The 14,958-nt window shown below is 44.2% G+C and overlaps 1 protein-coding gene across 1 annotated transcript in view; it reads left to right on the plus strand.

Annotated features, from left to right (window-relative positions):
• CSGALNACT1 (chondroitin sulfate N-acetylgalactosaminyltransferase 1) overlaps window positions 1-14,958 on the plus strand; it is a 95,765-nt gene that overhangs the window by 54,160 nt on the left and 26,647 nt on the right. Inside the window, exon 3 of the mRNA XM_047717257.1 lies at window positions 11,545-11,646. Coding sequence (XP_047573213.1) covers window positions 11,545-11,646 — 102 coding nt within the window. The remainder of the gene's footprint in view (window positions 1-11,544; window positions 11,647-14,958) is intronic.

The raw sequence follows: 14,958 nt of genomic DNA on the forward strand, positions 1-14,958 counted from the left end.
AGGTTTTTCATTTGCTTTTTGAACGCTATTACTTTCTTGTGTCTCTCTTTCTTTCTTCCTTTAATTTTGATACTATTCTTGAAACATGGTTGCTGGGAGGTGGCCTTTCACCTTCCTCCTGCCTGGCATGCAGGGGGCCACCTGGACTGTTTGCTGTGACCATGTGGTGGGGGGCAGTTCTCCTTGGCTACCTCCCCGTCTTGATGGAGAACTATTTGAGTCCCTCTCCTGGCTGTATTCCGAGGGCAGGGTATTTATTTTTCTATTGACTTTATTTGTAGCCTCCAAGAACAGGGGGAGGAGAGAAAACTCAGTGGAGGCTTTGTGTGGCCTTTGTTGGAGGTTTCCAAATGCCGTGGTTCTTCTGTGTCCTGGGGTGGGTGTGAGCTGTACTAGGCTCACTCTGTCTAGTGGTGGATGGATCTTTGTCCTCAGGCGACGATGATTTGGCTCTCATAATGGGACCTCAAAGGGGCCTGGATCATCAGCCCCACGAGTTTCTTTCTTATCTCCACCTGTTGTCTTCAGCAGCTCTTTCCACCCCCATAAATCAGAAAGAGGAAAGAAGATAAAGTTTGCGCCTTCTGTTTATGATTGGCTCTGTGTGTGTGTGTGTGTGTGTGTGTGTGTGTGTGTGGTGGAGGGTGTATAAAAGATGTTTCATCTGACTGTCAGCATCTCCCATCCCTTTTTCTGCTTATAGGAAGGATCATGACTATAGTCCTCTTTTCCTTTGCTTTCTGCCCACCTCACCTTTTTTGCAGGGGTTAGTTCACAAAGTGTGATGAAGATGGTCCTACTGTCCTTCTCTACTTTCCATGCGAGGTGGAGAGACCGTGTATGCCACTGTGGCTCTTCCTTCACAGAGATCCTGAATTGGGATTTGGGCCCCGTCCCTCCCTAGACCAGCTGTTCCCCTTGGCCACTTTCTCCCCATCTGGCTGCCACTCCAGCTTTTCCGGAGAGAGTGGCTGGAGCCAGGAGCCAGGAGCCACAGGACAGGAACATCAAATCTTCAGTTTCTTCCACTGTCTTCTTGTCGTCCGTTTGGAGATTACGTCCCGTTCATTGGTCATTGATTAGTAGCAAGACTTGCCATTTGCCACTATTTTTGGTACAGGGTTTGCAAAGATCATTGTGAGATTAATGTATTTAAAACATTACTTTCCATGGCATGTCTTTTAAAATGTAGATACCCTTTGTTCTGACACCATTTGAATGAAGAATCTTGTACAAGTAGCTTTATATATCTGGCTTTACTATCTTCTGTAAAATCAAAGTGCTGTTCCAGATGGGTCCCCTTGTAGCTCTGACACTGGTTATTACCGATAGATTTAGGGTTTTGTTTTGTTTCTCACTTCAGCATCAGTTTGCTAACTATTCACCTAGAAAAGAGCCAGATGGCTAAGATTTATAAAAAAAAAAGACGCCTTCGTAGACAGAAGAAATGGATATAGAACCCAGAATTCATCCAGAGAGAATGGCCCTTAGGGAAGACTGGGTCTGAGAAATCAGCTTACTTGAGGTGAAGGCCAGGTATCGGGTGCAACGAGCTGGGAACCAAAGACCAAGTTTGCATGTTGCAGAACTGTGTTGGGGATGGGCCTTCGGGACAAAATCATTCCTGGGTGCATGGAGCATATGGACTAAAATATTTATTCCCATTACTATTTTACCCTCATTATTATTTGAGTCATGTCAACTAATTCTAAAAACTATTTGTGTTTACAAAAATTACCAATTTAATAAAATTTTTATAGAGGTCATTAACAAAGACTGAATAACAATGCAGGATGGAGGATAGGTGTGCCTGGAACCCAGGACTAGGGGAAAGAGTTGCAGATTGTCAAAAATGCTGGCTCAAATGCCGGCTCTGAACTTTCTGTCAGACAAAGGGACAAGGGGGAAGCTAAGGCTAGTTTACTTCAGCCCTCAGTAGTTAATGAAAAGATGGCTGCTATTTGTTGGGGGCGAAAAGCTTTCTCCTGGCACTAGACCCTAAAGGCCTTTATTGAAGAGGCGGTAAGTATTAAATGAGAGCTATTCCTGGGATTTACAAGAAATTACAAAGCTAAATCTCCAGTATTGTCATCTCTGTGAGTAGGAATGCAGCTGGAAGGAGCAACATGGACCACTCTGATCCGGCTACCGGGGCTGCTTTGTGGCGCCATTGTTCATGGAGATGAGATGGCTTCTTACTATGGCTGGTTGGTTCTCTGTTGCTGTTATCATAGTCCTGGCCTGGGGGGGATCTTCACAGGCTCCAGGTGCTGTTTCCTGTCCCATGAATGCCCCACATGACTCCCGTGGGGTCTGGAGGACTCCATCATTAATGCCCCACATGACTCCCTTGGAGTCTGGGGGACTTCATCGATAAGGACCCCTTATCGAAATAGAGGGAGTGTATCTAGGAGAACTTGCTTCACATCTAGCCATGTTTTCATGTTTCCCCTTTGCCCAACAGTGTATTAACTTAAACCTACCTCCTCCTGCTCTTCTTCTTCTTTTTTTTTAAATCACCTGATTTGCCTTTGAAACTATTCTAGCATTTGCTTTGTGGCTCTTTAGTTTCTTTTGTCTTCTGGGTTATAGGTCTCAAGCTGAGTTATTTCAAGGTGTAGTTTGTGATAGCAGGAAGAAACTCATAATAACAAAGCTATAGATTGTCTTTGTATCCTTATCTCTGAGCCTTTAGGGCGGGGGTGGGGGGAGATTTTTATGCAAATGATTTTTTTATGATTTCTAAAAATCTTTCCCAGTTCATTTCAAGTTTGCTTGATTTTTATTTTGACTACTTCCAGCTGGTCTGAGAACCCTTTTTCATGTTGCTATGATTCTCCTCAGACTTTGGTAGTTAATTTTGTTTTAACGTACTTTCTTTCCCTCTTCTGACCCTTCTCTCATCTCTCTCAAAGCATTTATGATATTTTCAGGCAGTATCAGGGACATGTTTTACTTCAATTTTCTGTAGTGGTATTTTAATCCGTTTTCTGCCTAGAACTGTGAATTTGTTTCTGGAGATTTCTGGATCTTTAAAAAACAATGAGTGTAGACTTTCCAGGCCAAAATGAGCCTTGAGGGTAGGGCTAGCTAAGCTGGTGTAATTTAGAGTGTAACAGGAAGGCTTCTGGTCATCATAACATTGCTGATTGTGGTTGAGATAGGTCCCTTATCTTCTTTATTGTTTAGAAGGAAAACTAATGTAGTTTCCATTACGGTATCATCCTTCCTCCCACTTCCTCTGCCTCTCCTGCAGGCCCTTTCTCTCTTTATACACCAGTGTTGCACCCAGGAAAGTTTTATGGTTCATGTGTTGGAGAAACTTTAATTTATAACATTCACCTTATTTGGAGAAAAGTTTCTATTTTGGGACCTAACTGAAGTTGTTTCTTATTTCATTTGAGCCACAGAATATGTGAAAACATCTACCCAAGAGTAGAAAAATGGCCAATAGGAAACAATTCCATTTGCTCTTCTGAAATGGGCGAACAAGAAAGTGGGTCCTGATTGCTTGGTTGAGACTCAAAATCAGGCTCATTTCTTTAACACTGACCAGACTACTCAAAAAATGGAATCCAGGAATTGTGTATTATTGTAGCTTGGCATATGGGGTGGGGAGAGGACCCACCAAACCAAAAGAAGAATATTATTTTTTAAAGCCAGATTTCAGGAAGCCCAGTTACTGTCTCTTAACTCTTCAGGGTAGTACTTAGTCCTTTTTTCCAATGCCTTTTGGCTAAGCAATTTCTTCCCGTTGGCTGTGCAGACCATAGGTAGCATTTGGAGACTAATGAACTGTTATGTATTTATTATCTCATTTGCACAGGACATAATTAAAGGTAAATCATAGATTTTCTTTTCATACTTGATATATTTGAGTAGAAAACTGACTTAGAAAAGAATAGTGATATAATTTCTTTGCACCTGTGCCTCCTGAACCAAGAAAACCCTTTCTCTCCTCCTCTCCACCTGCGTGGAGCCTGTCAGGACTCACCTTAAATTCTCCCTCTTCCTTGAGACCCCTTCTCCAGTCCCCAAAAGAAATTAATCACATTCTTCTCAGTCCCTTGGCTCCTTATACCTCCATACCATCCTGCCTCATAGTCATTAGCCATCCCGCCTCACACTTGATAGCCTCCCTTCCTTCCAAGACACTGGAAGGTCGCTGAGGCAGGTAGGGTGACCAGTTGTACCATTTTGCTTGGGACTTAGGCATTTGCCAGGACATAAGTGCTAAAACCTAGAGAATCCCAGGCACACCTGGGTGGTTGGTCCCCCTGCAAGGCACCATAAAAGATTACATTTTAAAATCTTATTCCACTGAGAATAGTGCATTGCACCACAAAGTCACTCAGTGAATATTCTTGAATCCCTGTTTCCATAGGCCATTTAGCCCGAGGTTTTAAAAACAACTACATCTAATTATATAAAAACTCAATTTTCCTTCTCTCTCTCTGTCACCTTCTGTGGTAAGATGTCCAGCCCCTTGTGCCCTCCCAGGCTTTCTGGGAATCTGCAGGGATGTTTCGCATATGCTCAAATACAATTTCAGCTTCCAGACTGCTCAGGCGTCGGCTCTGTGATCCCAATGCATGGCTTCTGACAACAGCCAAAGTTGTTGACACTTGTTAATGCCACAGAGGCTGCTCGTGCAGCCACCACTGTACCAACACTGCCACATTAATTCCCCAGGAGTCCTTGCTGGAGATCCCAATGCCCCCTCATAATCGTATTTTCTGTAAAGAGAGCCTTTTGGCATTTTCTGCAGCTCCCATCTCTCTCTGGGACTTACCTGGGAGTCCACAGAAACCAGCTGGAGAGCAGGACAAACCCTGGGGACACACACTGTTTTCACAGCCGTGCGTGCACCCCTCTGACAACTCCTGTGTTCAACTGAAACTGCTTCTTCCTTACAAGAGTGGTTCTGACCAGGGGGGCTATTTAGTACTTTCTACCCTGGCATTTCGGTAAAATCTGGAGATGTTTTTCATTGTCACAACTGAGGTGGGGGCTTGGGGTGCTACCGATGCCCAGTGGTTAGAGGCCAGAGATGCTGCTAGACGTCTTACAATGCACAGGACAGCTCCTTCCACAATAGGGAATTCTTTGGTCCAAAATGTCGATGGCGTGAGTTTGAGAAGCCCTAATTCAGGATGCATTTTTCTCCCTAGGAGTACAGCGCTTCCTCCAAATAGACCTTGGGTTCCCCTGTCCCTCTTTCCACCAGATTGCTCAGTCATATCTGACTGGTCCCAGCAGGAGTGCAAGTTGAACAGTCATTCCTGTGGCCAGTTTACACTTGGAGTTTTGTTGAGGCTTCTTCCAGTCTCCTGTCCCACAGACCCATTCTGCTTTGTGGCTGAGTCCTGGACGGGTCAGACCAAAGCTGTGAGATTTCAGAGTACAGCCTTCATCCCGCTCAGGTCTTAAACACCAGGCTGGTCCTTAGGAAGGCTGGATTGCATACCTGGCTCGGGCAGGTAGGTCACTGGAACTCCTTTCCTTATCACTGTACTGAGGGTGGAAATGATGATCAAGTAGTTCTCTCCGCAGTGCGTGGTTCAGATGAGTAACAGAACTCCAAGACCATGATGTGCTTTCAGCCCCTTGAGAAATAAAAATATAGCTGTACAGGTGACTGTGATACATGTTTTCTGATTGAAAATTTATCTTGGGGCGCCTGGGTGGCTCAGTGGGTTAAGCCGCTGCCTTCGGCTCAGGTCATGATCTCAGGGTCCTGGGATCGAGTCCCGCATCGGGCTCTCTGCTCGGCAAGAGGCCTGCTTCCCTCTCTCTCTCTGCTTGCCTCTCTGTCTACTTGTGATCTCTCTCTGTCAAATAAATAAATAAAAATCTTAAAAAAAAAAAAAGAAAGAAAGAAAGAAAATTTATCTTAATTAGTCCCTGTATACTTCTATGGCACAATATCCTCAGGGAGAAGGAACTGTTGTTTTCCAGAAAAAAAAAGTCTTAAAAAGTCAAGGTCTTCGGGCATCTGGGTGGCTCAGTGGGTTGAAGCCTCTGCCTTCAGCTCAGGTCATGATCCCAGGGTCCTGGGATCGAGCCCCATATCGGGCTCTCTGCTCGATGGGGAGCCTGCTTCCCCTCTCTCTCTGCCTGCCTCTCTGCCTACTTGTGATCTCTGTCAAATAAATTAAAAAAAAAAAAAAAAGGTCTTTGAGGGCTGCCTTTTTGTTTTGTTGATGTTTTCCTTTGCTGCACAAGAGCTTTTCATTTTGGGGTGGTCCCAATAGTTTCATTTTGCTTTTGTTTCCCTTGCCTCAGAAGACATATCTAGAAAAATGTTTCTATGTCAAAGAAATTACCACCTATGTTTTCTACTGGGAGTTTTATGGTTTTACGGTTTCAGGTCTCACATCCTCAGGTCTTTCATCCATTTTGAGTTTTTTTTTTTTTTTTTTTCAAAGATTTTATTTATCAAAGAGAGAGAGCGCGCGAGAGCACATGCACAAGCAGGCAGAGTGGCAGGCAGAAGCGGAGAGAGAAGCAGGCTCCCTGCCGAGCAAGGATTCTGATGCTGGACACGATCCCAGGACCCTGGAATCATGACCTGAGCCCAAGGCGGTGGCTTAACCAACTGAGCCACCTAGGTGTCCCTTGAGTTTATTTTTATGTATGGTATAAGACAGTGGTCCAGTTTCATTCATCTGCATGTTGCTGTCCAGTTTTCCCAACACCATTTGTTGAAGAGACTGTCTTTTTTCCATTGGACATCCTTTCCTACTTGGCTGAAGATTAACTAACCCTGTAGCTGTAGGTTCATTCTGGGCTCTATTCTGTTTCAGTGAACTGTGTGTCTGTTTTTGTGCCAGGACCACACAGTTCTGATTACTACAGCTTTGAAGTATATCTTGTAATCTGGGACTGTTATACTTCCAGCTTTGTTGTTCTTTCTCGAGATTGCTTTGGCTGTTTGTGTGGTTCTATCCATATTTTAATATCATTTGTTCTAGTGCTGTGGAAAATGCTGCTGGTGTTTTGATAGGGATTGCATTAAATATATAGATTGCTTTGGGTAGTATGGACATTTTAAGAGTAGTGGTTCTGGGCGCCTGGGTGGCTCAGTGGGTTGGGCCACTGCCTTCGGCTCAGGTCATGATCTCAGGGTCCTGGGATCGAGTCCCGCATCGGGCTCTCTGCTCAGCAGAGAGCCTGCTTCCCTCTCTCTCTCTGCCTGCCTCTGTCTACTGTGATCTCTCTCTGTCAAATAAATAAATAAATAAATCTTAAAAAAAATTAAAAAAAGAGTAGTGGTTCTTCCAATCAATGAGCATAGAATATCTCCATTTGTTTGTATCATGTTCAATTTATTTCATCAGTGTTTTATAGTTTTGGGAATACAGTTCTTTCACCATCTTGGTTAAGTTTATTCCTAGGTATTTAATTATTTTTGGTACAATTGTAAATGGGATTGTTAATATCTCTGCTGCTTCATAATATTAATATATAATATATGATAATATATAATATTATTACAGATTTCTGTATATTAACTTTGTATCCTGTGGCTTTACTGAATTCATTTATTAGAAGATATTTGTCAAAGACATAATTGATAAGGGGTTAATATCCAAAATATATAAGGAACTTTTGCAACTCAACAACAAACAACAACAACAAAAACAACAAATAACCTGACCCAAAAAAATGGGCAGAGGACCTGAATAGACATGTTTTCCAAAGAAGACGTCCAGATGGACAGCAGACACCTGAAAAGATGTTCAGCATCACTCCTCATTAGGGAAATGCAAATCAAAAGCTCAATGATGTAATCACCTTACAACTGTCAGAATGACTAGAATAAAAAACACAAGAAACAGTATCAGTGAGGGTGTGAAAAAAAGGAATCCTCGTGCACTGTTGGTGGGAATGCAAGCTGGTGCAGCCACTGTGGGAACAGTATGGAGGCTCCTCTGAAAGTTAAAAGTAGAATTAACCATATGACACGGTAATTCCGCTTCTGGGTATTAACCCAAAGAAAATGAAAACAATAATTCAAAAAGATATATGCACCCTTATGTTTATTGCAGCATGATTTATGATAGCCAAATGATGGAAGCAACCAAATGTTCATCCAGAGGTGAATGGATAAAGAAGATGAGGTATATTTATACAATGGAATATCACTCAGCCATTAAAAAAAAGAGTGAGATCTTGCCATTTGCAACAACACGGATGGACCTCAAGGGTATAATGCTAAGTGAAATAAGTCAGAGAAAGACAAATACCCTATGATTTCACTCATATGTGGAAGAAACAAAAACAAATGAACAAAGAAAAATGAGACAAGCAAAAGAACCCCAGTGGACTCTTAAATACAGAGAATAAACTGGTGGTCACCAGAGGGGAGGTTGGGGGAGATTCGGGAAATAGGTGGAAGGGATCAAGAGTACACTTATCGGGGCGCCTGGGTAGCTCATTCGGTTAAGTGTCTGCCTTCGGCTCAGGTCATGATCCCAGAATCCAGAGACTGAGTCCACATCAGGCTTCCTGCTCAGCAGAGAGCCTGCTTCTCTCTCTGCCCGTTACCCCACTTGTGCTTGCACTTTCTTTCTCTTTCCCTCTCCTGTCTCTTTCTCTCTCTCTCTAATTTTTTTTTAAAAAGTACACTTACCATGATGAGCACTGAGTATTGTACAGAATTGTTGAATCACTATGTTATTATACACTTGAAATTAATACAACACTGCTAACTATACTTCAATTGAAAAAAGAAGGAAAAAAAGACGAGGTCTTGGTGAAGAAGAAACAATTCTGAGGTTCTAGATCGAGACAGAAGAATGACCACCTAGGATTGTGGAGCTAATGTAATACAAAGCACCCATGTGAAATGCAGAGCTTTCCTGAAGGGTTCTTAGGAAGTCGGGGTGCCCTGAGATTCATTCCATGTGCCTTGCCACAGCCCTGCTGTGAGAGGTGCTCTCAGGGGCACCTAAGTTAGCTCGAAGGGTCCAGGCGCAAATAATCACACCTAAACACAGACATCTCCGTGTGCATAGTCACCCACATGCACACTCTTCTCCCATACACATTGTTCCAGGGCATGGAGTCTAGTAAGACTTGTTCGGAAAACTAAAAATCACAAGATCTATCCGACAGATTGGTGGTGGTGTTTCCATAGTTCTTGTTCTCCCTCCCTCGTGGGGCATTTGTTTATTGCGTCTCAGGGAGTTTTAGTTACATAGAGTGGACCGAGAAGTTCTCAAGGGCAGAACGGTTGAGGTCTTGGAGAGAGCATCTGGCACATAGTATGTTGCTTGCGTGGTTATTGTTTGTTGAAGGAAAGAAGGAAGAAATGAGCATGAGGAGTGGAACCATGGAGCAGAACCTCAGAACTGAGTCTGCTTTGCCTTTTTGGGAAACCTCAGCTGGGGAATGATGGGTGAAGGTCCAAGGGATCTCTGTTTTAGTCCTTGAAAACAGAAAGTGCTTTGGATGGATTTTAAAATGCCAGCAAAGATGTTACTAGAGACACAAGAATGCTTTTTATCCAGGCTCAGCAGTGACCCTCTCCTGATTCTGGGATACATTTTTCCCCAACTACACACGCAATTTTAAAGCACCATTTTTGGGTGCTCGGTGCTGTGTGTGTGCTTTTATCCTACCCTGGCAAAGGAAGTTAAAGCATTGTCTGGCAGGTTTGCAAAAGATCTCTTTTATGGGCAGAGAATTTTGTTGTCAGTGGGTGATGGTTCCGTCTGCAGGGACTGGGTCTGTGAGGGGGCTCTCGGTTTGAAGCACATTGTCCCACGCTGGGCTTCTGTTCCTGGTCTCTTGTCTGTGTCTAAGTGCTACACCATCAGATTCAGTTTCAGAGTCCGGCATCAGACTGGATTTCAGAGGCAGCCCTTATCTTTCTTTCATGGGAGAGAAACAGATTCTCAGAACCAAGACAGGATGACTCCTGTATGCCTCTAGCCTCGGGTCAATATCATCTTCCCTGATAGTTATTAAATCTGGAATTCTCTTCTTCCTCCTCTCTTCTTCTCACCTTTCCATCCTTCAGGCCCTGGCCATTCCAGCTGATAGGATTTGCTGTGCTTTCTGAATTCTGTGTACTTGTTATCTGTGCCACAGGTGTCATGATTTTATTTGAGCTCATTTTATTTCCCAAGTTTTTTGAGCACAGGCAACATATCTCCTACATCTTTGGATTTCTCCCAGCAACCCCAGCTAGGTCGTCGCTCCTTTTGGATGGCATTATAAAAAGCATTGAATAAATGGGCCTCTGCGGTTAGAGCTCAAGGACTTGCGGAAAGCGGTGGTGTGTTTTTTCGGAGGTTAAGGAAAGTAATGAATGGAGAAACAAAAGGAATAAAAAAAGGAAGGACATGCAAAATGTCAAAATATCACAAAATGTGACCCCACCAGTAGAATCTTTCATTAACTTGCTTCCAGAAAACTTCTGTTTAAACTGTGCACACACACACACGTATATACACATGTGCACACACACACATATGTACACGCACATATATTTACATACATACACACATATCTATACAGAATTTACGTACATAAATACACGTGTATATGCGGTAAACCCTCAGTAGAATATCTTACCAGATTAGCTTAGGTGTTACCATTAGAGCATGGGACATGGACAAATAAATCAGCTTTGTTGGAGAAAGCGGGTCTGGCCCAGTCCAGAGCTGGAGGCCTGTCCCTTAGAGGGCTGTCAGGGCCCTAGAGCGTGTGGGACAATCAGTCACAGAGAGGAAAAAAGGGGAAGCTGTGAAGGTGATTTTGTCTGCATGGGAAGGGTGAGAAAGCCTAACTGGGCTTCTGCCTTGTCATTCCCTTTGTTGTTAAGAAGGGTTTGGGGAGCCCTACATGAAAGAATGTCTTTTTGCCTTTGTTCATTCAGCCTTTGAGACTGTTTGTGTTTGGCACACAGGAAAAGTCACACACGAGGATTCTAGTCTCACCCTCCCTGGACTTTAGCTTTCTTATCTGTCAAATGGAATTTATGTCTTCTGTCCTTCATAGACTCCTTCTGGCAAAGAGGGGAAGGACCCAGTGCTGGTCCCATGACACGAGGTGGCCCCATGGGCTAAGCCTGTGGTGGTTTGGACCGTGGCCTTGTGCATCTGAGTTTTCATTCAGATCTGCATATTTACATTTCATTGTTTTCTTGGGAGGATAAAGACAAATGTGGTAATTGTGATGACCAACCAGAAATGTCCTGGTGTCCCATCTCTGCTTTTTTGGCAGTTCAACTCAGTTTACTTCAAGAACATTTTGCACTGGGGCACCTGGGTGGCTCAGTTGGTTAAGCGTTTGCTTTCAGCTCAGGTCATGATCTCCAGGTCCTCGGATAGAGCCCAACATTGGGCTCCCTGCTCGGCGGGGAGTCTGCCTCCCACTCTTCTTTTGCTCCTTCCTCCAGCTCGTGCATTCGAAAGAAAGAAAGAATGAACGAACGAACGAATGAACATTTTGTACTTGACAAAACAGGTGTTTGTTTGGACCTTGCCTGTTACTGTGAAAACAGACCAGACATACGTGTGTTTTGTTTTCTAGGGAGATGTGCATCCAACAGGATGGGAGAATTCATCTCACCGTTGTTTACTTTGGGAAGGAAGAAATGAATGAGGTCAAAGGAATACTTGAAAACACTTCCAAGTAAGTATGACTTGGAGTCATAGTAAGGAGTCATAGCAACTGACATCAGGAGTCTATATCCAAGACTGGAACTTCTGCTTCAGTTTTATTTTCCTTAACACCCTGGGTCAGCTGGGAGATGGACTGGTCGCTGGCTGTTCTGCGGGAATTGTGCACCCTCCTGTCCCTGGGAGAGCCCCCTAGCTGACACTGGTCCTCACTGTGTGGGTTGTTGGCTTTGGCAGTGATGAGATGAAGGGCCCTGAACTGCAGGGATGGGGGGGGGGCACTGGCTCCTTTGGACTTCTGCGTGACTGGTTGTTGTCTCAGTGCTGCCGATTTGGGGACTTGGCATCCCAGAGTGGGAATTAGGGACCACGCATCTGTGCACTGAGCTCCAGCTTATCGATGTCCATCCTGGGGTTTCCTTCCCTTAGCAAATGGTCTAATCCTTTTGACTTTCATTCAGTATGCATTTTGAAAGATTAGGGGAAGCCAGAAGTGATGGCTAGGATGGGATCCTGGATGAAACTTACTCAGTTGAACAGAAGTGATTTAACCGAAAACCTTAGACTTTGGGTTGTACGTATAGACATATACATATGTGTACAGGTCAGCTGTAATGGGAGAATACATGAAAGCAGCACAGACGGGTTTTCTCCCCTCCCCAGATAAACGAGTATTGATGTAATAAATATCTGTGGCATTTTCTACTAGTGAGGAAGCCAGAATGGTGCCCCCACCACCGAGTTCTGGTTTTCCAGGGAGGTTGGCGGGCCTCCAGTTGAGTAATCAGGTTGGTGGTCTCTCCATAAGTGAAGCTTGGCGGGATGGGGGTTCGGTAGTCCTCAGTGGCAGAAATAGCCTCACGAGGTCCATATGGTCTCAGTATAAACAGGGGCTCCCTGTTTGTGTTTTGTGTAAATGGTAATAGGTTGAGAGTAGAAGGATAAGATTAGAGGAGTGAGTGTACCTTTTGTGTTTATGTTCACACCTTGTTACTAATTTGGTATTAATGGGCACAAATCAGAATGCTTGTTCTAATTACTCAAATGCTTGTTCTAATTACTCATATGTTCTAAAGCAGTCTTATTTTCATGAAAAAAAGAAAAAAAGTTGGATTGGAAGGCAGGCTTCCTCATTTGTTTACATATTATTTATGTCTGCTTTTGTGCTGTAACAGAGTTGAGTAGCTGTGACCAAAACTGTATGACTTGCAAAGCCTGAGCTCTCTACCGTCTGGTCCTTTACAGAAAAAGTTTGCTGACCTCTTCCAAAGCAATACAGAATTCGGAGTTTGAAACTAGTAACAGCTTAAAAGCTAGGCCCCTATCAAAGGGAGATCAGAGAGAAGAGCCTAACTGAACAGCCTAATTGTCAGTGAACTAGAACCCTCTCGGCTCCAGCGCTCTGTGATATCCTTGTCGTCTCTGCTTAGGCATGAGGTGCAGGAATTATTAGAGCTCGTGTCCTCTGCCCAGTGGATAGGTTTCAGCATCTCTGGAAGTTTCCATTGTTGTGCATGGATTTTTTTTTTTTTAAGCTCCCCAGCTGATTCTGACCTGCAGCCAGGACTAAGAGTCACTGTCTGAGAAAGTGGCGGTCCACCCCGGGAGCAGCCCGTGAGAGGCCTCCAGCGCAGCCAGCTGCCTCCTTCTGAGGTGTTTCTCAATAGCTATCCAGGCGACTCTGAAGTGCAGTCAGGACTGAGAAATTCAGTCCTATTGGGTCTGGCACCCTCTGAGGACTTTAAAGGAAGGACATTTGCTGATAGATACATATAACCAACTTGACATGAGTCTGATGGGTAGGTGGAAGGCCAGTTTCAATGTTGTTATGGGAAATATTCATTTTAGTGACTGGAAGCCTTAAGGGCTTTTACTATCAAGACTTTCTTCTCTGTATCAAATGACCTGGCAAGATGAATTCTCAAGCAGAAGGTTGCTTGGTGAGCAAAGAATGAATAGAATTCGAACAAGAGAAGTAGAATTATTTCAGTGGCAGGGATGGTTTACTTAAAATTTTGGAGAATTTCCAGAGATCAGCCTACCCATAACTGAGAACTTCGTGCCAGGGACTGAGCCTATCAGTGCTTTAAAAAGCACTTGCAGGGGCGCCTGGGTGGCTCAGTGGGTTAAGCCGCTGCCTTCAGCTCGGGTCATGATCTCAGGGTCCTGGGATCGAGTCCCACATCGGGCTCTCTGCTCAGCAAGAAGCCTGCTTCCCTCTCTCTCTCTCTCTCTCTCTCTGCCTTCCTCTCCGTCTACTTGTGATCTCTCTCTGTCAAATAAATAAATAAAATCTTAAAAAAAAATAAAAAAAAATAAAAAGCAGCACTGTGGAAACTCTGGCAATAGGAATTGGAACCCCATTTTCCTATGTCAATGCTCTCCTTCTGTTAACTGGGTAAATCTGCAGTGTTAAGGTCTCTCATGCCTTAGGGGTGTCCTCCCCCTTCCCTGATGTTGCTCTGACCGGACCACCTCCCGCAGGAATGCCCCGCCCTCTGCAGCCAGGCCTGAGCTGACCAAACACCGCAGCACTGCCTGCCACTCCACGTTCCAGATCAATTTTCCTTGTCTCCTACTGCCAGAGTCTCCTACCCAGACCTGCTCTGACTTGTAACCTCGCCTCAATGACTTCCTGTCGCCAACCACACTGGGAGGGTGTGGCCTGCCCCTTCATCCTCGCTCCCATTATCATCTTCTACTTGGTGTTCTCTCCATCCTCCTTTCTACTTTCTCAGACCACCACCCTTCTGTACCCTACCTCTCTTGAGTGCCCACCTCTGGAGCTCTTTCCGACCTCCAGTCCTCTCTCTGATCTCAGAGTACTCACTGCTCGCATCTCGTCTGCTTGGCACTTGGTGTATGATTCGGCTATTCCTAACTAGGTTATAGGCTGCTTAGCAAGTAGTACCATATCACGTGGCTCTTTGTAACTCCAGTTTGGTGCCTCATTCAGAAAACGTTCTGTGTTTGCTCATCAAGAGAAGGATGGGGTGCCTGAGTGTTGCAGTCAGTTAAGCATCCAACTCTTGGTTTTGGCTCAAGTCATGATCTCAGGGTCCTGGGATCGAACCCAACTGTGGGCTCCATGCTCAGCATGGAGTCTGGTTGACATTCTCTCTCCCTCTCCCTCTGCCCCTCCTATTCATGCTGTATCTCTCTCTCTCTCAAATAAATAAAATCTTTTTAAAAAAAGAGAGAGGAAAATCCCACATACACAGTATATTTATACTCCTAGTAATCCATATGAACATTTATATAATAAACCCTATTCAAATGTCATTTTTTATTATCTTTTAAGGTAGCAAATCTTTTGTTCAGATGC

The sequence above is a fragment of the Lutra lutra genome, chromosome 2 (genome assembly GCF_902655055.1).
Source record: "Lutra lutra chromosome 2, mLutLut1.2, whole genome shotgun sequence".
NCBI classification, from domain to species: domain Eukaryota; kingdom Metazoa; phylum Chordata; class Mammalia; order Carnivora; family Mustelidae; genus Lutra; species Lutra lutra.